Genomic DNA, 26,888 nt, shown 5'->3' with positions numbered 1-26,888 from the left:
TGTCTTCTGCATAGACCTTTTTGGTACATTACTATTGTGATTACCCAGTTAAACCCTCCATTGCCTATTTCCTGGACAAGGGCTTCTCAAATTTTAAGCTGCAAACAAATCACCTGAAGACTTGTTAAGTGCAGATTCTGATTCTATAGATCTGGGATGAGACCTAAGACTGCATTTCTAAGTTCCTGATTGCTAATATTTCTCCTGTTGCTGACCACTCTGAGTAGAAAGGATGTAGAGTTCTAGATCAGCATTGTCCAATCACAGTAGCCACTAGTTATATGTGGCTACTGAGCACCTGAAATATAGCTAGTTGACTGAGGAACCAAATTTTTAATTTAATTATAATTCATTTGTATTTAAGTTTAAAAACTCAAGAAATGTAAACTATTTTTTCACAAAACAAGACTTCATTGTTTTGGTAGAACTATAACTCACTGTAATCACGGCATCATTTAAGATATTACTATTGAACTGTAATGTCTGTGTCAGGCACATGAGTCAGTTGAGTAGTATACATAAACACGTAACTGATGTGGTCAGTGTCAAAAAATTAATTAATTATAAATCTTTTTTTACACACCAATATGTACACACAGTAGGCTTATCTGAGTATTTTATGCAGTCAGCATGAGTTACAATGATACCTAGGTAAATCATATTAGTAATTAAATTACTTATTTTTATTAGGCTATAATTATTTTATGTATTTAGTAAAAATTTGTCCATAAGTATGGACAAAATTAAATTTAAATTAAATATAAAGTGAAGACATACTACTGATGCAGAATAAAATGGAGATAAATTAGCTAGTAATATTACCGGAACAACGCAATTGCAATTTGCAAAAAGTGTGTTTACTGTATAAGAAAATTTTGAATTATATATAAAGTGAGCAATATTAATAGCCATTTTTGCAAATTAATGGTGAATTTGATAAGAAGTTTCATATTAGCAGTAAAAAATAAATAAAATTAGTCACCAGAAGTAAATGTCCAACATTTGTAACTATAAAATGGCTAGAATGTTTGCACAAAAAAGAAAACCATTTTTAGATTGAGATAGTAATTTCAGTTATGATAAAAATACTGGGAAACATATTTTATAAAAAATGGAGGATATTCAATTAAGTAATAAAACAAATGCCCATCGACTATAAGAACTTTCTAAGAATATCAACAATCAATTGATTAAAATAGCTTTCAGTGGGCCATATCATGCAAGAGACACTACCAAATTCATACTTCAGGCATGTACTGCCTCAAAGGGCGTCCAAACTTATGATAAAATGTTGATTTGCAGCCTAAAAAAATCAAACTTGCAGTGTAGATATTTTTAACCCTTTTACATCTGTCAAAAAAGAGTTTCAGGTAGATAATAAAAAACAAGTTTTCATCATGATAAATGGTGCTCCAGCTATGTTGCATAAATAATTTAAATTTATTAACCCCATCAAAAAGTGGGTGAAGGATATGAACTGACACTTCTCAAAAGAAGGCATTTATGTGGCCAAGAAACATATGAAAAAAAGCTCATCATCACTGGTCATCAGAGAAACGCAAATCAAAACCACAATGAGATACCATCTCATGCCAGTTAGAATGGCGATCATTAAAAAGTCAGGAAACACAGATGCTGGAGAGGATGTGGAGAAGTAGGAACAGCTTTACACTGTTGGTGGGAGTGTAAATTAGTTCAACCGTTGTGGAAGACAGTGTGGCGATTCCTCAAGGATCTAGAACCAGAAATACCATTTGACCCAGCAATCCTCTTACTGGGTATATACTCAAAGGATTATAAATCATTCTACTATAAAGACACATGCACAAGTATGTTTATTGTGGCACTGTTCACAATGGCAAAGACTTGGAACCAACCCAAATGCCCATCAGTGATAGACTGGATTAAGAAAATGTGGCATATATCATGGAATTCTATGCAACCATAAAAAAGACAAGACTTCATGTCCTTTGCAGATACATGGATGAAGCTGGAAACCATCATTCTCAGCAAACTAACACAGGAACAGAAAACCAAATACTGCATGTTCTCACTCTTAAGTGACAGTGGAACAACGAGAACACATGTACACAGCGAGGGGAATGTCACACACCGGGGCCTGTCGGGCGGTGGAGCAAGGGGAGGGAGAGCATAAAGATAATACCTAATGCATGCGAGACTTAAAACCTAGATGTCGGGATGATAGGTGCAGCAAACCACCATGGGATATGTACACCTATGTAATAAACCTGCACGTTCTGCACCTGTATCCCAGAACTCAAAGTAAAATTAGAAACAACAACAACATTTGAATTTATTGACATTCTCAGAGAAGAGGCTGCTTTATTGTTTCATTCCACTGTATGATACATACTGAAAATATTTGTGCTCAGTTTTCTCAAGCTGATTTTATCAAAAGCATCATAGATACAGTTGCTAACACTGTTTAGTATATGCACGTAAATTGAGTCATCAGTAGTTTATAAAATTGTTAAAAGAAAAAAGGAAGACAATACATTTTCTGATGTTATGTTATTTGCCAATACTTCTTGGTTGAGTTATGAAAGAGATTTACAAAGATTTTCTGTACTTTTAACTCCAATTAAAAGTTTTCTTAAACAAAAGGAATGTGCATCTAATATTCAGTAACCAGACAAAAGAAAATGGCAGTGTGATTTACATTTTCTCACTAATATCACAGTGCTTGTAAATGAGTTAAACTACAAACTACAAGGAAAAGGAAAGTTTATGAAGCTAGATAAGTATAAGAATTTATAGTGAAATTGAACTTTTTCATAATATAAATAAAAAATGATTTTACCTATTTTTCTACTATAAGCTAATATGTAGATCTTAATTATTGATAGTGTTACATAGATTGGCTATGAAAACTGAAAAAATTTTGAAGTATGCTTTCTTCATACTGCTAAATTTAGAGTTGCTTTTGTTATTTGTGATACTTCTTGAATTTGATGCTAATATTTTTTGTAGAGTCAGGGGTTCTCCATGTTGCCCAGGCTGGAATGGAACTGCTCAAGCGATCTGCCTGCCTTGGCAGATCTCCCAAAGTTTTGAGATTACCGGCATGAGCCACTGGGCTTGGCCAGTTTTATTGTTTGTTTTTGAGACAGGTTCTTCCTCTGTTGCCCAGGCTGGATGGAGTGCAGCGGCATGATCATGGCTCACTGCTGCCTCCATCTCCCGGGCTTGAATTTTATGCTAATAATACTGAGCTGACAAGAATTAGTGACGGTACTTAACAGATGTAGCTTTGAAAAGATCTTGCTTAAAAACAAATTCCTCTTAAAAAATAAAATAGTTTTGTTAGTGTGGATGTAAATATTAAAAGAAAAAGATTTTTGGTATTCAATTCAGTCATTAGAAACTTTTAAAATAAGTTTGGAACAATTTGAGTATGTGAATTTACTTTTTCAACTGTAAATTTTATTAAATCTAAGCACAGATCCAGTATTTCCAATGAAAATTCAGTGTAAAAATTGAGATGTGCTCTAAATTTTAAAAACACTAGATTTCAAAGATACAGTATAAAAAAAGTAAAAATATCTCATAATGAATTTTAAAAATATTACTGCATGCTAAAGTAGTCTTTTAGATAAATCCAACCAAATAAAATATATTAAAATTAATGTTACCTGTTTCTTTTTCCTTTTTAAAAAATGTGGCTATTAGAAAATACAGCCATATACCGTGGTTTTCATTATATTTCTAAGGGACATTGCTGTTCTAAACTATTACAACAGCCTTTTATCTGATCTTCGGTTACTTCCCAACTTGCTGTCAGTTTAACCTTAAAGTATATCCTCCATTTATCCCTTTATCCATTCACCAAATGTTTGAGTACCTAATAACAGCTATTGCTGTAAGATAAATCAGAGAACAAATCCAAGATAGCTGTCTTCATGAAGCTTACCCTCCAGTTGGGGGACATAGATAAAGAGCAAAACATACGTAAATTATTTAAGATGTCGGATAGTAATAGTTATACTAAAAGAAACTCCACACACACAGTAAGGGTTAGAGGAAAGATGGTGCAAAGAGACCAGATGACCTGGAGAATGAGTAGAGGGGTGGAGGGGAGAAGTGTGGAAAGAGCTGAGGTACTTTAAAAGGAGTGTTCGGATGGGGAAAGGACAGCAGGTCATGTAGGCCCCCTTAGGCTTTAACAGTTACCTGGAGGTTTCTACTTGCAGCATTTCTGCCTTACTTTGACTGAGACGGAAAGTCCTGGAGAGTTCTAAGTGTGGTTTTAAAACAGTATTTCTGTTTTGTTCAGATTAGACAGTATGGGAGTGAGGCAGGTTAAAGTAGGGTGATCTGGTAGGAAGCTATAATAGTAACACGGGTGGGACCTGATGGCAGCTTAGACCACTGATGGAAGTGGTGAAAAGTGGCAAAATTCTGTGATTTCTAAAAAGTAGGCCCAACAAGTCGGTTATGGAGTATGAAAGAAAGAGTGGGGTCAGATTATACATGAAGACAGTTGTTCATTTTTCTCTCCTTGTCAAATATTTTAAATGGCAGTCCTCTAAGATCTTAGGCTGGTATTCAACTGCTTATATGTGTAGGCCCCAACACACCCACCCAAATGTCATTTCCTAACAGCTTCATCTTTCTGTGTTTCCCTTATGTTCCTGGGCCTTTGATAGTGATGTTGATAAAAGAATACATGTCAAAACTAGTATTCAAAATTAGATTCCTGACAGGTTTAGGCTCTTAAATTCTCAAGTCCTATGAAAAAATTATAAGGTAGATATTATTAACACTTTTTCAGACATGAAGACAGAAATATATTAACAAATAACTTAAAGTTAGCATAGAAAAGAAGGTTTATTTTGACCGCAAACACAAGCAAATTTTCCCTTTTATGCCATGATTTTCATGCTGTTTTCTCAGCCTGAAATGCTCTGCCTTTCTGTGTCTGGATCAGCTCACGTGCCACCTTATCTATGAAAAGTCCCCTTATGCCCTCAGTTAAAATTACATTTTCCTCCTCTTTATTAAATAGTTAATACAAATCATTTCCACCTCTTAATATTTTTTCTTCTATTATTTATAATATTTGTTGAGTGGTATGTGCTATTCACATTATCATCTATGTATATTATCTTAATACCACTAACGTTATTGTGAAGGATCCTATCATCAAACCCATTTTACAGATGAGGAAGCTGAGACCCATAAAGGTGAAGTAGTCTGACAAAGGTCAAAAGCTAGCAAGGGGCAGGGTCAGGGTATAAACCAAAGGTACAACTCCAAACCCCATTATCTACTGCACTTATCCTTAGGCCAATTCACTGTTTTTTTTGTTTTTGTTTTGTTTTTGAGAGGGAATATCACTCTGTTACCCAGGCTGGAGTGCAGTGTGTAGTCTCAGCTCACTGCAGCCTCCACCTCCCAGGTTAAAGTGATTCTTGTGCCTCAGCCTTCTGAGTAGCTGGGATGACAGGCATGTGCTACCATTTTTTGTATTTTTAGTAGAGATGGGGTTTCACCATGTTGGCCAGGCTGGTTTTGAACTCCTGGCCTCAAGTGATCCACCCACCTTGGCCTTCCAAAGTGCTGGGATTATAGGCGTGAGCCACCATGCTTGGCCAATTCACTGTGAACCATATAAGATTCTCTCTTTTGTTTATATATTTTTTCATATATTCTTTTTTTGTCTTATTAAATTCTAATACAAATTAGCCTTAGATTACTTATTCATGCAGACATGACCTTTCTTAATAACAGAAACTAATCCTTTCACAGAAATAAATACAGGAGGGCCTCATGTGGAAAAAGTAGGTACTGCTAGAAAAAGAAAAAACTGCTATTTTTCTTTAGATTCACATCTTATATCAGCCTTTAATACAATTATTATTTTATCAATCATGGTTGATATTCTAACGTTTACATATTCCAAAACTTTAGGAGAAAAGAAAAATGTAAAGTTAGGAGAAAAATCCCCTAATTTATTCTACATATAAAAACTAACAAGAAAGATTTGTAAATGTCCATTTTCAGGATGCAAACACTAAAACGTAAAAAGATCTGGCCATACAAACTCATGGAGGTATAAAAGATACAGAATGAAAAGCACTAAAAAGTCATATCAATTAAAGTACAAAAATATTTAATAAAATGAGGGTCTGAAAACTGGCCCCAAAATAGAGGACTTTAAAAAAACTTGACTTTGGAAATAATTTCAAATATTCAGTTGAGCTGCAAGAATAGTATAAAGAATATCCTCATATCCTTTACCCCAGATTTACCTAATTCCCCAGGTTCATCCTTTTGCCAACATGTTCATGAGTGAGAAACAATATATTCTTGTAAGCCACTGATAGTAAGTGGTTGTTGCTGAGATTTTGCATGTTCTCAGTCTCGTTCACATATGTATTCATATATGTAATATTTATACATAATGCAATTATATATGTGTATAAATAACACACATGTATATATAAATATACATGCACTTTTTTAACCATCTGAGGGTAAGTTATATACATCATGGTCCTTTATCCTTAAAAACTCCAATATTTCCTATGAATAAGGATATTTTCTTATATAACCACATATTTTCTAAGAATAAGGATATTCTTTTATATAACCGCAGTACAGTTAACAAATTTAGGAATTTTAACATCAATTCAATGCTTTAATCTACCATCTGTATTCCAATTTTGTCAACTGACCCAATAATGTCCTTTATAGCATTTTTCCCATTCTGGTACAGGATCCAGTCTGGAGTCAGATGCTGTATTTAGTTTTCATGTCTCTTTAGCATCTTTTAACCTGTAAACTTTTATTACCTTTTTTTTTTTTAAGAAAATAGCACTGACATTTCTAAAGAATACAACCCATACACACACACACACACACACACACACACACACACACACGTCATACACGTGTATTTTTTTTTTTTAAACAAAACTTTCTCTCATTTTGAGCTTGCCTGACATCTCTTCATGGTTAGATTCAGGTTATACATTCTCGCCCAGAAAACTACACAGGTGATGTTGTCGTCATTTTTTGGGTATCACATTTGGAGTCACACAATGCCCATATGTTCTTCATTGGTGATATCAACATTTAGCACCAGTCAAGGTGTTTTCTGATTTCTCCACTGTATAATTGCTATTTTACCCCCTTACAATTAATAAGCAGTTTGTAGAGAGATACTTTAAAACCATGTAAATATTCTGCTCTTCATCAAAATTTTCCCCTAAATTTAGCATTGAATGATTTGTGCCTGATCAAGTCTTTATTAAAATAGATGTAAAATGCTGATTTCCAAATCTAGCAGCTTCTCTGCAATTACCAGTCAGCATTCAACATCCTACTATGGGCAAAAGTACTCCTTTCTCCCTATTAATTAATCAATTTACGAATGATACCATGAATTACGATTTCTTCTATAGTCTGCAATACATTACTGTACTAAATTATTTTGGTACTCAAATTCTTCCATATTTGGCCAGTGGAAGCCCCTTCAAGCTAGTTCCCTGTGATATGCCCCTGTCATTTTGAGCACGTCCTTATTTTCTGGCATATTAAGATATTTCAGGCTTATATTTTACTTACCCTTCCTCGTTTCTGAAATTAGTCATTTCTCTGAGTAGCCTGGCTTTCTTCTAGTGGGGAGTGGTATCTGGACACTTAGATATAGTAATGTGCTCACTGTTATTAGGGTGTCTGTTTCTTAGCCCTTTAAGTTGACAGAGGTAGGGAAAATATACATATACAGATGGTCCCTGACTTATGATGGTTTGACTTACTGTTTTTTTGACTTTATAATAGGCTTACTGGCGTATTAAACACATTTTCTACTCGATATTTTCAACTTGGATTGGGCGTATCAGGACATAGCCCCATTGTGTTGAGGAACATCTGTATATATACACATGCATATATATAATACACGTGTACATACATGTTCATATGCACATACAGATATAAGAAATGATGTATTCACAATAATACATCCAATTCAAGCCCATCTCACAGGGTTCTTTCCTTCTTTCTTTTTCCTTTTAAGAGACAAGGTGTCACTATGTTGCCCAGGCTGGAATACAGTGGCTAGTCACAGGCACCATAATTGCACACTGTGGCCTCAAGCCATCCTCCCACTTCAGCCTCCCAAGTGGCTGGAACTGTAGATGCATACCATCACACCCAACTCAGGGTCCTTTCTTGACTTCATACATTCTATTTTGTCTTTTCTTTTTCATTGAGATTCTGCTTCTCAACAACAATGAACACATTTGCTCAGACCTATAAAGCATCTAAAATTGTTTCAGAACTGCTTTGCCCCACCACTAAAACAATAAAACAAAACAAAAAACATACCAAAAAAAAAAAGGTTTAGGACCTGTATGAAATTCCTTCCCAACTCAATTCCATCCTGACAAAACACTGAACACATATAGTGCATTCACTAGTTGCTTGAATTGGTTCTATCTGTGTTTTTTTTTCCTTACCATAATTATGGTATTCATTTGAAATACAATTAGATTCATTTTCTTCAGTACACTTGCAGTTTCAGGTTTATTTTCCCCTTTCCATCTTAATTTTTAATATATTTTTCGAATGAGTAGAATATTAACATGTACACAAAAGTAAATATTATATGAAAAGGTATTCTTAGAGAAGTGTCACTCTTTCCTGTATCTTAACATGCATGTCTACCCATGTTGTAGGTAATCAATTTCATTGCTGTGTAGTTTATCCCTCCTTTGATTTCTTTTACAAAAATAAGCAGGGGTATTTTTAATTTTCCTTGTTCATAAAAGATACAGAAAGGAGTGACACCTCTCTAAGAATACCATTTCAGGCCTGGTGCAGTGGGTCACACCTGTAATCCAGCACTTTGGGAGGCCGAGGCAGGCAGATCACCTGAGGTCAGGAGTTCAAAACCAGCCTGGCCAACTTGGCAAAACCGCATCTCTACTAAAAATACAAAAATTAGCTGGGCATGGTGGTGCACACCTGTAATCCCAGCTACTCAGGAGGCTGAGGCAGGAGAATCGCTTGAACCTGGGAGGTGGAGGTTGCAGTGAGCTGAGATTGTGCCCCTGCACTACAGCCTGGATGGAGCAAGACTCCATCTAAAACAAAAACAAACAAACAAAAAGAATACCACTTCATGTAATTTTTACTTCTTACTTCTAGGTACATGTTAATATTCTGCTTCTCTTCCAGGAGGAGCAATTCGTCTGATGATGTTCATTCTCCAATTCCTTTGGTAGTTGCTTATTATTAAATGTTTAGATTCTGGAGTTATTTTTTATTGGGGGATGTCCTCCGTCAGAGTCTTATTCCATCATTCCTTAGATGGTTTGACTGAATGATTTTAGAAGCTAGAAGTTCTATGATAGTATAGATTTACTTGGCATTTCTTTTGTTATGAGAGAAAGAGATTGAGTATCTTTTCATTTGTTTAATGGACATTTTTATAGCTTTTTTGATGAATTATCTGTTCAGGTCTTTTGCCTATTTTTCTATATAATTTTGGTTTCTCTTCAACTATTAAAACTTCTAACTGGTTATTATTTTTGTATATGGATGCAATTTAGTTTTGCATATTAATTTTATATCTTGCTAGCTTATCAACTTACTGACTTACTTTTATCACTCTCTAGGGTATTCCATATTACTACTATATCATCTGCAAAAAAAGACAGTTTTATTTTTTCTTTTCCAAGTCATATGCCTCTCATTGTTTTTCTAGTCTAACTGTATCTTCTTTTTTGTGCCATTTTTATTAAGTTTATACATCAACGCTATACTTGCTTCATGAAAAGAATTTGGAAAATTTCTTTCATTTTTTATACTCTGAAGCAATTTATATAGTTTTGAGACTGTCAAAGGTTTGGTTAAATTTCTCTGTGAAACCATCTTGCCTGGTCCTTTTATCTAGTATAGTTTCTTGATAACTTACTTTTTATCCCTTCTACAGAAAATGGCCTTTTAGGCTTTCTATCTTAACTCCGGTCAGTTTTGGCAAACTATATTTTTTGAAAAACTTTTTTAAAAATAGGTGAGTTGATCTTATTTATGTTAATTAAGATAACCATTATGTTTGGTCGCAGTTCTATCAAATTGTCTTATGTCAAATTTATTATGTATATTTATTGCATTTCTTTGTGTGTCCATTTTTCTTAAAAAATTCTTTTTGGTATTTATGAAGGTTTATATTTTCATTCTATAGGTTACCTTTCCATTATTACTTTTCAAGTGCTTGCTATCTCCTCTATTTTTACCTAATTTTTATCTGATATCAGTTTTAAATGATATTTATTGACTGCTACCCTTTGCTTATATAACAAAATGATGTATTCTGTTTTCCTTTTTTCTTTCTTATCCTCCCATTAAAAAATTTGCATCTTCTGACTTTTGTTAACACATGTAATGTTCACATGTTATTTTTTTCACCCATGCACTGACTTATTTTAGTCTCACCTGTATAATAAAATATATGAAGTTCTCGCCATTTGGGAACATTTTCTGAACTTATTTTAGGCATTTTTTAGTTGGATAAAACTCATCCTATCTGAAGGTCTTCAGGAATATCACGTGTGAAATATTCCCTTAGTACTGGTATATCACAAACTGTTTTCTATGGCCTTGATATTTTAAAGTCAGGTTGGCTATATAAAACATTTTTGTATACTTTCTTTCTTTCCTTTAATGTCTTGAAAATGTTGTTCCACTATTGCCTTACTTTGCATGTTGTTTCGAGAAACCTAATGCTGGTCTAATTCTATTGCCTTCATTAAGTTGCTTAATCTTTTTACTTGGAGGCACTGTGCATTTATTTTCCTCTAAAGTCTAATAATTTTACTAGAATATATTGTAGAGTAATCTTTCCAGGTCAGATTTCCCCAGTACCTATATTAGATTCAGGTCTTGTTTTAATTGTAGAAAGTTTTCTTGGATTAGAGTTCTAAGTATTAGGCTGTTCAGTTATTTTGATTGATTTCTTTAAGAAACTCTTACTTCTTGATTATATTTTCACTTTCCTAGTTGCTTTTCTTGTTTTCTTCATTGCCTTTTCACTTGATTATATTCTTCCTGGAGCAACTTGTAATTTAGTTTTCATTTCTGATAGGATTTTGTCTCTTCCTTCTTTCCTAAGTTTTATCAACTCTCATTTCACTTTTTCCTGATTTTTTTTTGGGGGGGATCAGTATCTATTATTACTATTTTTTAAGTTTCTCATTTGAGATGTGTTTTTCTTAGCCCAAATGCTTATTTGAGGAAATTCCCTTGAGTATGGAGTGTGATGTTACATTTTTCTTAAGTTTTGTGGTTAAATTGTTTTGGAAAGTTTTCATCAGGAGAAAGCTTTCAACGATATCATCTGATTTTTTCAGTTGTTTTATAATGATGGAGATCGAACTTTTGTTCTATTCTTTTTTATTTCACAGAAAAAGTTCTTAGTTCAAGAGCACTCTCTTCTGTGCAGTTTCTTTTACAGATCTTGTTTTGATGGTCATAGGGTAGGGTGGGTGGATTAGTAAGTTGTGTTCCACTTTCACTTCTATAAGCTCCTTAATTTTCCCTTCTTATTTCCTTCTTTTCCATCATTGCCTAGTCTCCAAGGAATTCTATCCATTCTCTTTTTATCTGGTTCTTCCTCAGAAACAATGATTCTTCAAGGCTGCCATTTTTTATTGCATTCATACCTTGAAGTCTCTTTTTTTTGTAGCTAGTGCTAAGAACCACCAAGTCTTGACATATGTCCAGTATTTTGGCATTTATTGTTACATTTTCTCTTTCTGGAGGTGATTTTGTTTGTTCTTCATCTAATTCATGGTTTCTCTCTACTCTTTATTTCAGAATTTCTCAAGCCTTGTCCTCTGTTTCTCTGTATTTCAGGTTTCAGTAAAGGCAAGCTTCAGGAGTTTTGTTGGAATTATTATTTTTCTTACTGTATTTATATGTACTTTAAAGGCTGTGGTGTTTTTTTGTCACATAGTCATATTCAAAATATGGGTCCTGTATGGTTCTGTTTGCTTTCTTTGTTGATTTTATGTTTTCTAGGGGGACTGTGTGAGGGAGATTCAAAATCAGGTGATCACTGTTGATCTCTAACAATGTTCTCTTATTTATATTTTGTCATTTGGGTTTTCATTTTATGATATTGTCATATATTTGTTTTATAGTAAGTTACCTCAAATTCTTTGAAGAATAATGCTAAGTGAAAATAAATATTTACTTTTTATTATTAACAAATAAATGTAAAAAATGCTGTGCCTTGATGGCTTTTTTGTTCTTTAGTAAAATGAAGTATGAGTAACAAAATAAAAAAGAAAAAGAAAAAATGGGAAATGAAAGAAAAGAAAAAACAATGGAAAAGTAATGAGATTGGTTATTTTGGTCTATGGATATCTTTTTTTGAAAGGAATTTCAAAGAGGTTTTAACACTGTTTTGAGCAATAGTAGCAAGAGTTTAGCATAGGTACAGCCTCCAAAAGTGATTGCTTTTAAGCTCTATGCTATTTTGTATTATGTAATATGTATCAGGAAGCTCTGGGATATTATGAAGAACCACTGCTTTATAATTATGCCTCATATGTTCACACACACACACACACACACACACACACACACACAAGCACATATATACACAATACATATACTTACTTGTTTCACATTCTGGAGCTCTTCTGTCAATTGTTTCCTTTGCTTATCTGATTCCAATAATTTTTCCTATATTTAAAAACCAACAAATTAACAACTTGTTATGAAAGTATCAACAAGTATGACTTCTTAGTCCCTTGTTTCAAGGCTTATATTCCCAAATATCAAATTGCTACAATCTGAAAATGTTGCTCCTAGTCATTTTTCCGGCTTTACATGAGGCACTTAAAAGTAATTAGTTATTTACAGTAAATTGTGATGTAAATATACTTTTTATTACCTTAATTTTGCAAAATCTCAAAATATAAGCTCAAACAGAAGCCAGTTAAGAATACAAATGTGTAAATATTAACTCAATTTTGGTTAAGCTATCATTGCCCAAGAGATACCAAATTGAAGAGCATTATTATTACAAATTAGAATTAATGGTCTTCGACCATACAAAAGAGGGCATATGATGAGACTGGCTCACCTCTTAATTTCCTAATTTAATTTTAGCTTATTCTTGGAAGATTATCCATGAAAAGGCAGATATGACTAATGTAAACAAAACATAAAATAATAGTTATTAAGATTAATATTATACATACACATAAAATATCTTTGGATTTGAAATTAAGTCAAGCATATATCCTACAATGTCCATTTTTATTAATTATATCTTAAATAAATCCACATTTTATTGGTCAAATCAGAAATACTGAGTAATTTAAGAGCCATTAAATACAAACCTGAACAGAGGAATTGCTTGAACATTAAATTGAATGGTAAAGATTCACGGCAATATTACAATGTTTATAAGAGGCAATATCCTTTCTGGTATATTTCAGCTTATTCTTGTCTAAGAGGTGAAATGAAGGTATATGAAAATGAATATAATATAGCAATCTAATGACTATGCCACAGGAGCCAAGAGACTGCTGGCTCCTGTGATTTTATGTTCTGGCAAGTCACCTTCATTCTGTGTGCCCTAGTTTTTTTGTATCTGTAAATGGAAAACATATCTATTTTCCATTCACCTTTGCAAAGCAGTAGCAATGTGAATTCTGCAGAAAGCCTTCCTTAAGGAAGCACTTTTAAAAATTATTCCTGCAAGATAAAAATTAGCTATTGACATAAAATTATCTTGGTTTCATTTTTATTTGTACCTCATATTAGACATGAAGAATAGAGATGTCACAGGATAATGAAAAGTGATGAGACACCACCCAAATGCTTTATGAACTTCATTTAACAACCTCTGCTTTTTATGAGTGTATAATACAAGTAGGAAAACTGAAAACAAAAACATTACCTTTAACAAAATATTTATTGCTTTGTACACTACTTTATATGGCTTCTTTAACTGGCCAGCTAATAGGTAGGTTTTGAGGTAAAGGTAATTATAACATGTAAAATTTGTTTTATCTGGAATTTTTGCACCATATTCTAACCAACTGAGCTAGCTGGTTGCCGGCTTATCTGGGAGTTTAGATTTTGTCATATCAGGGTATATTCAGTTACATTTCATGAACTTTAAAGGTAAATCCTGATTTACTGAATGACTCCTCAGGGAAGTCTTATTGAAATGTTAAATTAATACGACATATACACTTTCAAATTAACATTCTAATAATTACTATTGATATTAAAATAAAAACAAATTTATCACTAAAGTTAACAATGATAAACTATAAGGAAATGAAAAAGATCTGAGAGCCTCTGAAAATTCTGATAAACCACAAGTCTAATGGTTTAGGTAGAGATAAGAGAATACATAAAAAGTTTTCTTATTAAGGTAACCAACATTGGGGAAGTTTTCTAAGACAATATAAGGAAACCATTGTCAATGTATTTTTAAAACTAAATTTGTATTTTCCATCAAAACAATTGTTGCACTAAAAAATGTGGAAAGATAGTGGTTTCAAAGGTAAGAAAAGAAATATACAAAATACTCTTATAGTAGTGAAATGCTCATATACTTTAGGAAGGAATGTGAATTGGCAAAACCTTTTCAAAGGGAATATGGTAACATATGCAAAATTTTAAGTGTCTATATCTTTTAATAAAGCAATTATATTTTCAGACATTCATTCTGTATATATACTGTACAAATGCCCAAAGATACATCTACAAAGCTGTTGAAGATGAAATTATTTTTAAAAACTGGAAATAGTCTAATATCCATCAATAGGGAACTGGCTAAATAACTATTTAATGTATAGGACAGTTATTGAGAAGAATTTGGTAGATCTGTGTATATTAACCTGAAAAGCTGCCTGAGACATAATTCTTATAAAGAGAGAGAGAGAAAAAAAAAAAAAGAAGGCAAGTTGTAAAAAAAAAAAAAAGTGTGGATGAAGTGACTTACATAGAAGTGAAAATACACACATACTGGAAAAAAGTTTTTTAAGGCTTTATTATTTTTTGAAGCAGTTTTGGATTCATAGCAAAATTGAGAGGAAAGTACAGAAATTTCTCATGTACTCCCTATCCCCACATATACACATATTTATTTATTTTTGTTTTTATGTTTTAAATAGTAGAGATGGGGTCCTGCTATGTTGCCCAGGCTGATGTTAAACTCCTGAGCTCAAGTAATCCTCTTGTCTCAGCCTCCCAAAGTACTGTGATTACAGGTGTCAGCCATCATGCCTTGCCTATTTTTAAAAAATATAATTTTCTGTGTAGAGAAAAATCTATGAAAAGATAAATAATATATTTGCAACAATGGCTTCCTCTAGAGGTTGAAATTATAAAAACTAAGGTAGCAAAACAAATTTTCTTTCTTTTTGGTGTGAAGATTTTCTATTTAATAAAAATTAATTATCAATATACTATACCTTATTTAATAAAATAATTTTAAAAATATGTTCCTATGGTGAATTAGTGGTAAATCAAGTAGTTATGTTGCTTTTCCTGAAGATTTGGAAAATACAGCTTTCTGTAAAAATTAGGATATAATTTAAATGTAATATTCTTCTAAAAACAGAATGAAACCACATAAAGAGAATCAAGGCCAGACATGGTGGCTCATACCTGTAATCCCAGCACTTTGAGAGGCTGAGGCAGGTGGGTCATTTGACCCCAGGTGTTTGAGACCAGTCTGAACAAAATAGTGAGACACCATCTCTACAAAATAAAAATTAAAAAAAAAATTAGCTGAGCATGGTGGCATGGACATGTTGTCCCAGCTACTTGGGAGGTTGATGTGGGAGAATCGCTTGAACCCAGGAGGTTGAGGCTACAGCGAGACGTGATTGCAGTATTGCACTCCAGCCTGGGCAACAGAGTGAGACCCTGTCTCAAAAACACAAAACAAAAGCAAGAATCAAAAAACCAAACAAACAAAAAAAGAGAAGAAAAATATTATAGTATATTTGGGATATGTGTGTTTTTTTTCCTCTCTTAAATAATACTGTCTGAATTCCAAATTACATTAGCAAAACATGATGTCCCTTAAGAATAGCCCTGCACATGAAAAAAATGTATTTCCCAAAGAACTCACAGGATCCAAAATTGCCACGACTTGCTTTATTGGCTCTTCATCTAATTCTGCCCTGGCCACCAATGAGAGAGAATAAAAAGGATAAGAAGGAACCTGAACAGAAGACATGAGCAAAAACCATTGTTCACACTAAATGTTGCACAGATATTGTGAAATATAAATATGTAGACCAAAAATTAATTCTCTAAAGGCCAACTGAATAAAGAATCTGATTTTTACTATTTGATATTAATATTTTTCCATTAAAAATAAAATTAAGCCCCAATACTTCAGAATCCAATATAGGATTTTTTTCTTTTTCTTTTTTTTTCTGAAGAAAACATAAGGAAACTAAATTAGAGGTTACCTTAAGTGTATTTACTTCTTTCAAGGCATCATCTCTTTCACGCTTGAGCCTTTCCATTTCATCTGCTTCTGAAGAATCACAAGGAAGAAGCTGTCGACATTAAAATGTAAGAGAAAAGTTGTGCATTAGATGCTAATTATGAGAGGTAATATAAAAATCCTTTTTGACTAATCTTAGGCTTTTCTATTCTAATAACAAAATTCAGTTTCTTACGTTGGAGTCATTTGATTAGATAAAAGGGAATATTAAAGTATTAAAGCAATTTCATTCATTTAGGCTTAACCTTACATTGTTGTCACTTATAATAGAATTTTGATTTTGTTGTCACCTTTATCATTATTTTAACAATATAATTTTCCTTAAAATTCCAGATTCGAAGACTGTGTTTATAATGTCAAAAAGACTTCAGGAATTACCAACATAAACTATTCCCTAAAGATATTCATTCTAATAGCACGGTATCTAAGGCTAACAAAATGCTGTACATTATAAATCAGATGGTTTACATGAGCCTAGTAAAGTATATTTATCAATTATGTATCTGGTTTTAACTAAATGAAATGTAACGCAACAGACAAGTGGCTTAAAAAGATTCCTGCATAGAAATTGTAGATTGAAGATAATATTAATAATTTATGCACAAGTGAATAACAACAAAAAAAATGCAGAGATGACCATATCTCATACATCTAGTATGATGTCTCTGACCGTCAATTACAGTATAAAAACAATGACAGTCTAATCAGAGATTAAAATCCAAGTTTAACTATAGCCATCTCCTATGTGGAAGCTATAACAACTAAAGAAAATATAATTTAAAGGATTAAGTGGAGAAAGCAGTTGTTATGTAAGCATGGGCTTAAAGCAGGGCCCTTTAGATAGGTGAGGCGAATGTGGAGTAGAAAAAAAAATAAAAATAATTAATAATATCAACCACTTATTGGAAACTTATATGTGCAGATGCATTGCTAAAGACTGTATATATTCAATATCAATCACCTTGTCTCCATTTTACAGATGAAGAAACAAGCTCAGAAATGTTAATAACTTGCCTAAGGTTTCACAGCTAACGGCCATTCCAAGAGTCCCACAAATCATAGTCTCTGATTTTTACTAAAGATTCAACAAAAAACATGGTGGAATGGATACAATAAACTCATATTTGCTTTCTAAACTCTAAAATAACAGAAGTAGGAATTATTCTTCATATTTGGGGAGAACTAATTTCCCTGAAGATCACTGGTTCTTTTTGATCTGTCACATTAGCTTTTGGGTATCTATGGACATTGCCCATAATTTATATGATCTACATTCTTCATGTCTCTGTTACTCTGCTCTCTCAGAAGTACTCAACACACACACTCATAAGAATTCATTTCTATATTGTTAATTTTGAACACATTTTAAAATGTAATAATATTTCCCAGAGTGTGTTCCAAAGGATATTAACAGGCTTTGTGTAAAAGCAAAATTGAGTGGTAGTGATGGCAGTAGTGGTATATGATTTAGAAAAAATTAACCTTATTTCCTTATGGCTTTCAACAGCCTTAATACGCTAATGAACATTTGAATTGCCAAAAAAAAGTATAAGAACTTGTCATGCTCCCTCAGCAATTTCTTTTTTTTTTTTTTTTTTTTTTTTGAGACGGAGTATCGCTCTGTCGCCCAGGCTGGAGTGCAGTGGCTCAATCTCGGCTCACTGCAAGCTCCGCCTCCCGGGTTCACGCCATTCTCCTGCCTCAGCCTCTCCGAGTAGCTGGGACTACAGGCGCCCGCCACCACGCCCGGCTAATTTTTTGTATTTTTTAGTAGAGACGGGGTTTCACCATGGTCTCGATCTCCTGACCTCGTGATCCGCCCGCCTCGGCCTCCCAAAGTGCTGGGATTACAAGCGTGAGCCACCGCGCCCGGCCAGCAATTTCACCATACTACAAACCCCCAACCTCCTCACCCTGCTGCCTTCATTTATTTATTTTTGTACTAGCTCATGGAACTAAAGTAAACAAAACACAATCTGGGAAACCCAATGTTGCTACTCGACATTCATATGGCCTATTCTATCTTCTCATCCTAAGAAGTGAAATAAGCAGTATTCAAAAGTTTAAATAAGGCCGGGTGCAGTAACCCAGGTCTGTAATGCCAGGACATTGGGAGGCCGAGGCTGGAGGATTGCTTGAGTCCAGGAGGTTAAGATCAGCCTGGGCAACATAATGAGACCTTATCTCTACAAAAAATAAACAAAATTAGCCAGACACGGCGGGGCACTCCTGTAGTTCCAGCTATTCAGGAAACTGAGGTGGGTGGGAGGTCAAGGCTGCAGTGAGCCAAGATTGCACCACTGCACTCCAGCCTGATGACAGGGTGAGACCATGTCTCCAAAAAAAAAAAAAAAAAAAAAGTTTAAATAAAATTTTAGATACCAGAGCTAAAATAATTTATTAAGAGAAACTATGGATTGGGATTTTAGGGATGTGATGATAAACTTTTGAACTTAACATCATGTAGGGAAAGCATGCATAAAAGAATCTATGGTACTATTTTGAGAGGCAAAGCCTAGACTAAATAGTCATAGAACAAACCATGACTTAAAAAAAATGTTTTATAATCCCACTGCTATTTTGGACTGTGCAGCAAAAACTTGCAGCCAAGGAATTGGCTGTGGATGTTCCTTGTGAATTCTTTGAAAAGCCCCTTTGTGCTCAATGACTTTTTTATATAGTTCCATTCAAATATACTTCAACTAAGGAGGAGGCAAATGAATTGTTATTTAACAGCAACAATTCCAGACAGATGCATGTTTTCAAAATCTATCACTAACTACTGAAATTTATATTCCTTAACCTTCCACATCTGTTTCCTGTCTGGTTCTCGCAATATCATTTGTGATCCTTGGATCCCCTGAACTTTGCAACAGCTGGTAAATAACATTGTAAATCATTTCTACTCTGCTTTCTAGAGTCTCCTTCTGGAGATGTCAAGAAATACATACTATAGGTCATTGAACTGTGCTGATTAGGTCTGACTTCACCTCTCCCTTCACTGTTGCTGCTCCAACATATTTTAAGTTACTTGACTTGTATCAATTCTGGATAACTACTATTCTACTGGCCGTATTCCCTAATCTCAATTCATTTTAAACAGAAACAGTTACAAAACAGTTAACTTCAGTGTCAGTCTAATTTTACTGATAAGGCCTTCCACTAGAGATCTATTCAATTACCTTCTTCCCTTATAAAACTGTGTGTGACTTTACCATCCTATTCATCTAAAAATTTATGGGTATCTTCTTTTCTCCTTCCATTTCCCTGCTCATTCCTTTCGCTTCTTATAATCTGGCTTATACATCTTTCCTCTCACTCCCATATTTCTAAAATGATTACTTTCAATTTCACCAATAAAACTGCTACTTGACAAAGAAAATGGCCACCACCAACTTTCTTCTTTGTTATATATAACATTGTTGAAAGCTTTTTTTCCTTGAAATTTTATCTTCTTTAGATTGTGATATCCTAATATCTCACCCACCCTTCTGCACATTTAGGCTATTCCCAATGAGTTACTTTCATGTCTACTCCTTAAATGGAGAAAGGGGGTTTGGGAGGTTCCCCAAAGTTTGTCCCTTTTCTTCTTTTTCCCTACAAGTTCTGAGTGAGCACATTCACTATTATGCCTCAACTATCACTCTCCAAAATATTCCCAAATTCCTTCCCAGTGTCTAGTTCCTAATTTCCAGTGGCCTTTAGTTATTTGTACTTGCCAGCTTCTTAAATCTAAAACACAACCTGTCATCATCTCTACTTTGAAAAAGGCTTTCTCCTTATTTCCCTGTTTCTATAAATGCTACCTGTACCATCATATTCTTAGTTATCCTAGCCAAAACTTTGGAGTTTTTTTTTTATTCAGTCTTCTTCCTTAGTTCTCATGTCCAAAAGGTCAGCAAGTCCTACTGATGATATACTTGTTGTAGTTGTTTTTGGTAAGTAATCTAGATCTATCACTTCTTTCCCTTCTATTTTCCCCACCTTCACTATACTTTAGTTCTTTATTATCTTTATTTGGATTATTTCTATAGTCCTCTATCTAGACTACCTACCACCACTTTCATTCCCTTCCTAGATAACCAACACATAAGATTCCTCTTTCTAAAATATCACTTTTGTCATTTAACTGTTTTCCTTAATGGCTCCTCACTGACTACTGAGTAAAGTACAGACTTCTAAACTTAACATTTACCCTGGGAGGCATTACTTCTGTCACCTGAATGAACCCAATTATCTTTTTTTTTTTTAAGTAGACTACTCTCTGTGTGCATTACATTCTAATTTTTTTGTTTATGCTAATACTTTTATCACTCCCTACTCACCTCTTGAGCATATAAAATCCTATTTATCCCTCAAAATTTACTCAAATGCCAACTGTTATGAATCTTTTCTGAATGTTCTAAGCTTTATTACTCTTAGGCCTTGCCACACTATGTACCTTTTCTTACTATAATTATTTGGGCACATGACTTTTCCTTAAAATATGTAGGCCAAGTTTTACCTATCTTAATAACGTGCACATAACAAAACATGCACACTGCAATTGTTCAATATATATTTCGTGTTTTCATTAGGGAAGTGGCTATAAAGTATTTACTGCTATACATGGTGAGAAATATGATACATACTATGATCCAGTGTAAGTGAAACATTACTCAGTTTTATCATATACAGTTCCCTTTGATATTTTCCATTTTGTTCTATTTCACTTGTTTAAAATGGTAGTTGCAGCCCACTAAATTGACTTAACAAAGCACAAACTGTGAAAAATCTATTTTAGGGAATTTAGTGTTCTCTCTATAATTTTAAGATAATCCATTAATGATACAGTACTTGATTAGTCTGGTAAAATCATATTATGATGGACTATATTCTGCTATTGCTAGGTTTAGAGTACTGCTAAATGTGGGCTCCAGCCTTGCCCTTTCTGCATATAACCTTGTGCCAGCAGCAGGTGTAGCACTGTGTGAATTTTCTAATGTAGCAATGATGATTAGACTCACAGTAAGATAATTATATTTTTGGTTCTAAATGTCATATTCTTCCAAACCCAAAAGTTGTCAAACAAACAAAAGTAGGACTGACTTTATACTGACTCAGCAATTCCTACTTAAAAGATAGCATCTGAAGAGATCTTATGAGTCAGACAAAATAATGAACAAAAGCAGCAAGTTACAAAAGAGTACATATTCTATAATTCTATTTATGAAATTCAATAAAAGGCAAAAATAATCTATGTTGTTATAAGTCAAAATATTGGTTCCAATGTAAAGGTGGGAGTGGTGGCTGACTGGGAATGTGGCCTGAGGGAGCCTTTTGAGTGGTGATTCCATGTGAGACACAAAATAAAAATTCATCAAATTGTACACTTTACATTTTTGTACTTTATTCTGTATATATTAGATTTCAGTAGTAATATTAAATTAAGAAAGACAAGCCACCATTATCAGCCAAAAAAAGAAAACATGAGTAAAAGACATACATGCCTAACAGAACGACCCAGCCTTGTTGTTTGTGAAACTGAGATGGTTGAGGCGGTAACCGTAATGGAATTTCCCACCCTCATAGACAGTCAGCATCTGTAACTACAGACTGATTGACATACTTCAGATGGGAGACTAAACTGCTTTTGAACTCAAAAAAGTAGGGAATTACACTGCAAAACAATCAGTTATTTTTTATTTGCTTTTGGTGAGCCACATGACAATAATTGTGATTTTTATAATGTTTCTTCAAACTTTTACATCACACATTAGTGAATCGTGAAACCAAGTTTTAATGAAATACAAGTGAATATTAAATAAGAATGCAATGTACATAGAAAAGGTAACTAATGTTTTGACAGGCTTTTGTTTCAGTTATATATGTGAGTATGGTGAAAAATATGTTTTCTTATTGTGGACTCAAGTGAAAAAATATAATAAAAAATTAATATAATTCTATTGCACGACATTTTGATCTGAAGCCACGAATTGGAAATCACTGACATGTCAGAATTATTGACATGTCTGGAATTAGTGACTCTTGCACAATTGCCATTAGCACTTTGCTTTTGCTGTCAAAGTATCACAGGTTGAACACATTCTTTTTTTTTTTAATCCCAACAACTTCCAAACTATAAACACATTCTTATCTGCCCTAAAATTATATTGGTAAGGAGGAAATAAATTGCTAACCTGGAGCATGACAATCCATTTGCAGCAGCTAAAAAAGATTTGCTTGCTCATACAAAATATTCTGAATTGCCCACTTCATTGGCATGTTGTAAACTACCCAATCATCTTTGCCTTCCTCATCAAAAATGAACATGGCAGCTCTGAGAACTGTTTGGCAGTAAAAAACAATGCTCCCTGCCATCAACATTAGGTAGATTAATACACAACACCTGAATCAACAGAATGAAAACTGTGCGCCTTGAATACAGCTTTAGTTCTCTTTGAATAAATGCTACAAAATTAGTTCTGATAAATCAGTGCTTCATTCTGGGAGAACTGGGTACTCTCCTGAGGGTTACAGAACAACCAGATCTCTGGGTGATTGCAATGGGCAACATGCTTAGCAGTAAAAGAGATTGCTTACAAAAGAGAACAAAGTGATTTGAAACATTAAAAAAAGTGACATGCATCATTTTTTAAATGAGCCGTCAGACTTATCTGTAGAATAAATTAATCATATACTTATATACTCTGTGTTTCTGGAATTTGAAATCATGTAATTAATAATAAACAGTATTCAAACTTCCTGTCAATAAAGCATATCACTTGAAAACAGTAGAGGTCTAAATATAACCATGAAATAAAAGTGCAATTTTTGTTTTTAAACTTGAACTAAAAGAAAAAGTTATTAAAAATATGTAACATATCTATTCTCCTGCTTGAATTTAGGGTTTCTAGCAGCATTAAAAGAACTTGACTGACCATATCATTTATTTAAAAGTATATCTGAAAACAGAAAAAAAAATAAAGAAATATATAAGTTAATAAGACTATTAGCAACTCAGAAAGGGTATTATTAGAACAAAAAATGTTGAAGACTTTCTGGAAAATAAAAAGCAAATGGGTGTAACAAGGTTGTAAGATACAAGGTAAATATATAAAAATTAATTTTATTTTACGTAAAACCAAATAAATTTAAAATGAAACAAATTTTTAAAAGATACCATTAATTTTCATGGCAACAAAAAGTGTAAGGTAACTAGCTTATTAAAATATGTAAAACATATTGACATCAAAGAAGATATAAATACATGAGAAGCCATAACATGTTCACAGAAACTTAAATTTATAAAGATGTTGATTCTTCCCAAAATAATCTATAAATTCAATAGAACCAGATTTTTCGTGGAACTCATATGGACAAGATAAGACTGAAGATTAGCCAAAGCAATATTTTAAAAGAATGGCAGGAGGTCTGGGGGGCAGTTTGAAGGATGTCAAAGGACATAACATTTCCATAAGACAGCAGAAAAAAGTTCAAGAGATATATTGTACAACATGGTGACTATAGTTAATAATGATGTATTGCATTTTGAAAATTGCTAAGAGAGTAGATTTTAAGTGTTCTCACTATAAAAAAGATACATTATTTGAGGTAAAGCATATGTTAATTAGCTCAATTGAGCCATTCATACATATTCTAAGTCATGTTGTACACAATAAATATATTAAATTATTATTTGTCAATTAAAAGTAAATAAGATAAATAAAAATAAGATAGGAGAACTTCTTATCAGATATCAAGACTTATGAAGACAAGAAACCACAAGAATAAAGAGTCCAGAAATTCCCAGGTAAATATGGTAATTTCATAAGCGACAGAGATGGCATGAAAAGAATTCTTTCATCCCATTAAAAATAGATTTATATTTTTAATATGTTCATAAAAATAATCGATCAAAAGTTATGTCAGATTTCTAATTTTATTAATTATGTACCAATAAGTATAATTATAATTCAATACAGAAGAAAATTTTAATTTGTAAAGCCTTATAAACATAGGAAAATAAAACAAATCATTTTAATTCATTTAAAGTTTTTTTTTGCAGCAAAATGATAGGGTGATCATTTCGCAAGCATGCAATTACGTGTTATCAGGATAAGATTCCAGGTCTATATGGAACAGAAATAAGAGCTAACAGAGAAAAAGAAAAGATAAAGTTGTGAGCATAAAAGGATAATGCATGAATTTTCTTTGAAATAGATGGTTACAGGTATAAAATACTGTAGTATTTAGATTCTACTGGTAACATTTAAAAGAATTGTATAATAACAGGTTTCTTTTAAAAATACATATATTTAGGGGTGGAGCCAAGATGGCCGAATAGGAACAGCTCCAGTCTACAGCTCCCAGTGTCAGCTGCACAGAAGATGGGTGATTTCTGCATTTCGGTTTGAGGTACCGGGTTCATCTCACTAGGGAGTGCCAAACAGTGGGTGCAGGACAGTTGGTGCAATGCACTGTGCGTGAGCCGAAACAGGGCGAGGCATTGTCTCACTCAGGAAGTGCAAGGGGTCAGGGAGTTCCCTTTCCTAGTCAAAGAAAGGGGTAACAGACGGCACCCAGAAAATCGGGTCAGTCCCACCCTAATACTGCGCTTTTCCAACGGGCTTGGAAAACGGCACACCAGGAGATTGTGTCCCACACCTGGCTCGGAGGGTCCTATGCCCATGGAGTCTCACTGATTGCTACCACAGCAGTCTGAGATCAAACTGCAAGGCGGCAGTGAGGCTGGGGGAGGGGCGCCCGCCATTGCCGAGGCTTGCTTAGGTAAACAAAGCAGCCAGGAAGCTCGAACAGGGTGGAGCCCACCACAGCTCAAGGAGGCCTGCCTGCCTCTGTAGGCTCCACCTCTGGGGGCAGGGCACAGACAAACAAAAATTCAGCAGGAACCTCTGCAGACTTAAATGTCCCTGTCTGACAGCTTTGAAGAGAGTAGTGGTTCTCCCAGCAAGCAGCTGGAGATCTGAGAACGGACAGACTGCCTCCCAAAGTGGGTCCCTGACCCCCGAGCAGCCTAACTGGGAGGCACTCCCCAGTAGGGACAGACTGACACCTCACTCGGCCAGGTACTCCTTTGAGACAAAACTTCCAGCGAAACTATCAGACAGCTGAAATTGTGGTCTGACGAAAATCCACTGTTCTGCAGCCACCGCTGTTGACACCCAGCCAAACAGGGTCTGGAGTGGACCTCTAGCAAACTCCAACAGACCTGCAGCTGAGGGTCCTGTCTGGTAGAAGGAAAACTAACAAACAGAAAGGACATCCACACCAAAAACCCATCTGTACATCACCATCATCAAAGACCAAAAGTAGATAAAACCACAAAGATGGGGAAAAAACAGAGCAGAAAAACTGGAAACTCTAAAAAGCAGAGCACCTCTCCTCCTCCAAAGGAACGCAGTTCCTCACCAGCAATGGAACAAAGCTGGATGGAGAATGACTTTGACGAGTTGAGAGAAGAAGGCTTCAGATGATCAAACTACTCCAAGCAATGGGAGGAAATTCAAAACAATAGCAAAGAAGTTAAAAACTTTGAAAAAAAATTAGACAAATGGATAACTAGAATAACCAATGGAGAGAAGGGCTTAAAGGAGCTGATGGAGCTGAAAGACCAATTTCGAGAACTACGTGAAGATTGCAGAAGCCTTGGGAGCCGATGCGATCAACTGGAAGAAAGGGTATCAGTGATGGAAGATGAAATGAATGAAATGAAGCGAGAAGGGAAGTTTAGAGAAAAAAGAATAAAAAGAAATGCACAAAGCCTCCAAGAAATTTCGGACTATGTGAAAAGACCAAACCTACGTCTGATTGGTGTACCTGAAAATGACGGGGAGAATGGAACCAAGTTGGAAAACACTCTGCAAGATATTATCCAAGAGAACTTCCCCAATCTAGCAAGGCAGGCCAACATTCAGATTCAGGAAATACAGAGAACACCACAAAGATACTCCTCGAGAAGAGCAACTCCAAGACACAAAATTGTCAGATTCACCAAAGTTGAAATGAAGGAAAAAATGTTCAGGGCAGCCAGAGAGAAAGGTTGGGTTACCCACAAAGGGAAGTCCATCAGACTAACAGCTGATCTCTCGGCAGAAACTCTACAAGCCAGAAGAGAGTGGGGGCCGATATTCAACATTCTCAAAGAAAAGAATTTTCAACCCAGAATTTCATGTCCAGCCAAACTAAGCTTCATAAGTGAAGGAGAAATAAAATACTTTACAGACAAGCAAATGCTGGTGATTTTGTCACCACCAGGCCTGCCCTAAAAGAGCTCCTGAAGGAAGCACTAAACATGGAAAGGAACAACTGGTACCAGCCACTGCAAAAACATGCCAAATTGTAAAGACCATCGAGGCTAGGAAGA

At 34.3% G+C, this 26,888-nt stretch overlaps 1 protein-coding gene across 1 annotated transcript in view; it reads right to left on the bottom strand.

Annotated features, from left to right (window-relative positions):
- The window catches only part of STXBP4 (syntaxin binding protein 4), a 191,439-nt gene that overhangs the window by 100,235 nt on the left and 64,316 nt on the right, over window positions 1–26,888 (bottom strand). The window contains exons 11-12 of the mRNA XM_030828589.1: window positions 16,485–16,574; window positions 12,655–12,720 (exon numbers count right to left, since the gene is read on the bottom strand). Of these exons, the coding sequence (XP_030684449.1) occupies window positions 12,655–12,720; window positions 16,485–16,574 (156 nt within the window). The remainder of the gene's footprint in view (window positions 1–12,654; window positions 12,721–16,484; window positions 16,575–26,888) is intronic.

This window comes from Nomascus leucogenys, chromosome 14 (genome assembly GCF_006542625.1).
Source record: "Nomascus leucogenys isolate Asia chromosome 14, Asia_NLE_v1, whole genome shotgun sequence".
NCBI lineage: Eukaryota > Metazoa > Chordata > Mammalia > Primates > Hylobatidae > Nomascus > Nomascus leucogenys.
This window is presented reverse-complemented; position numbering and strand designations above follow the sequence as displayed.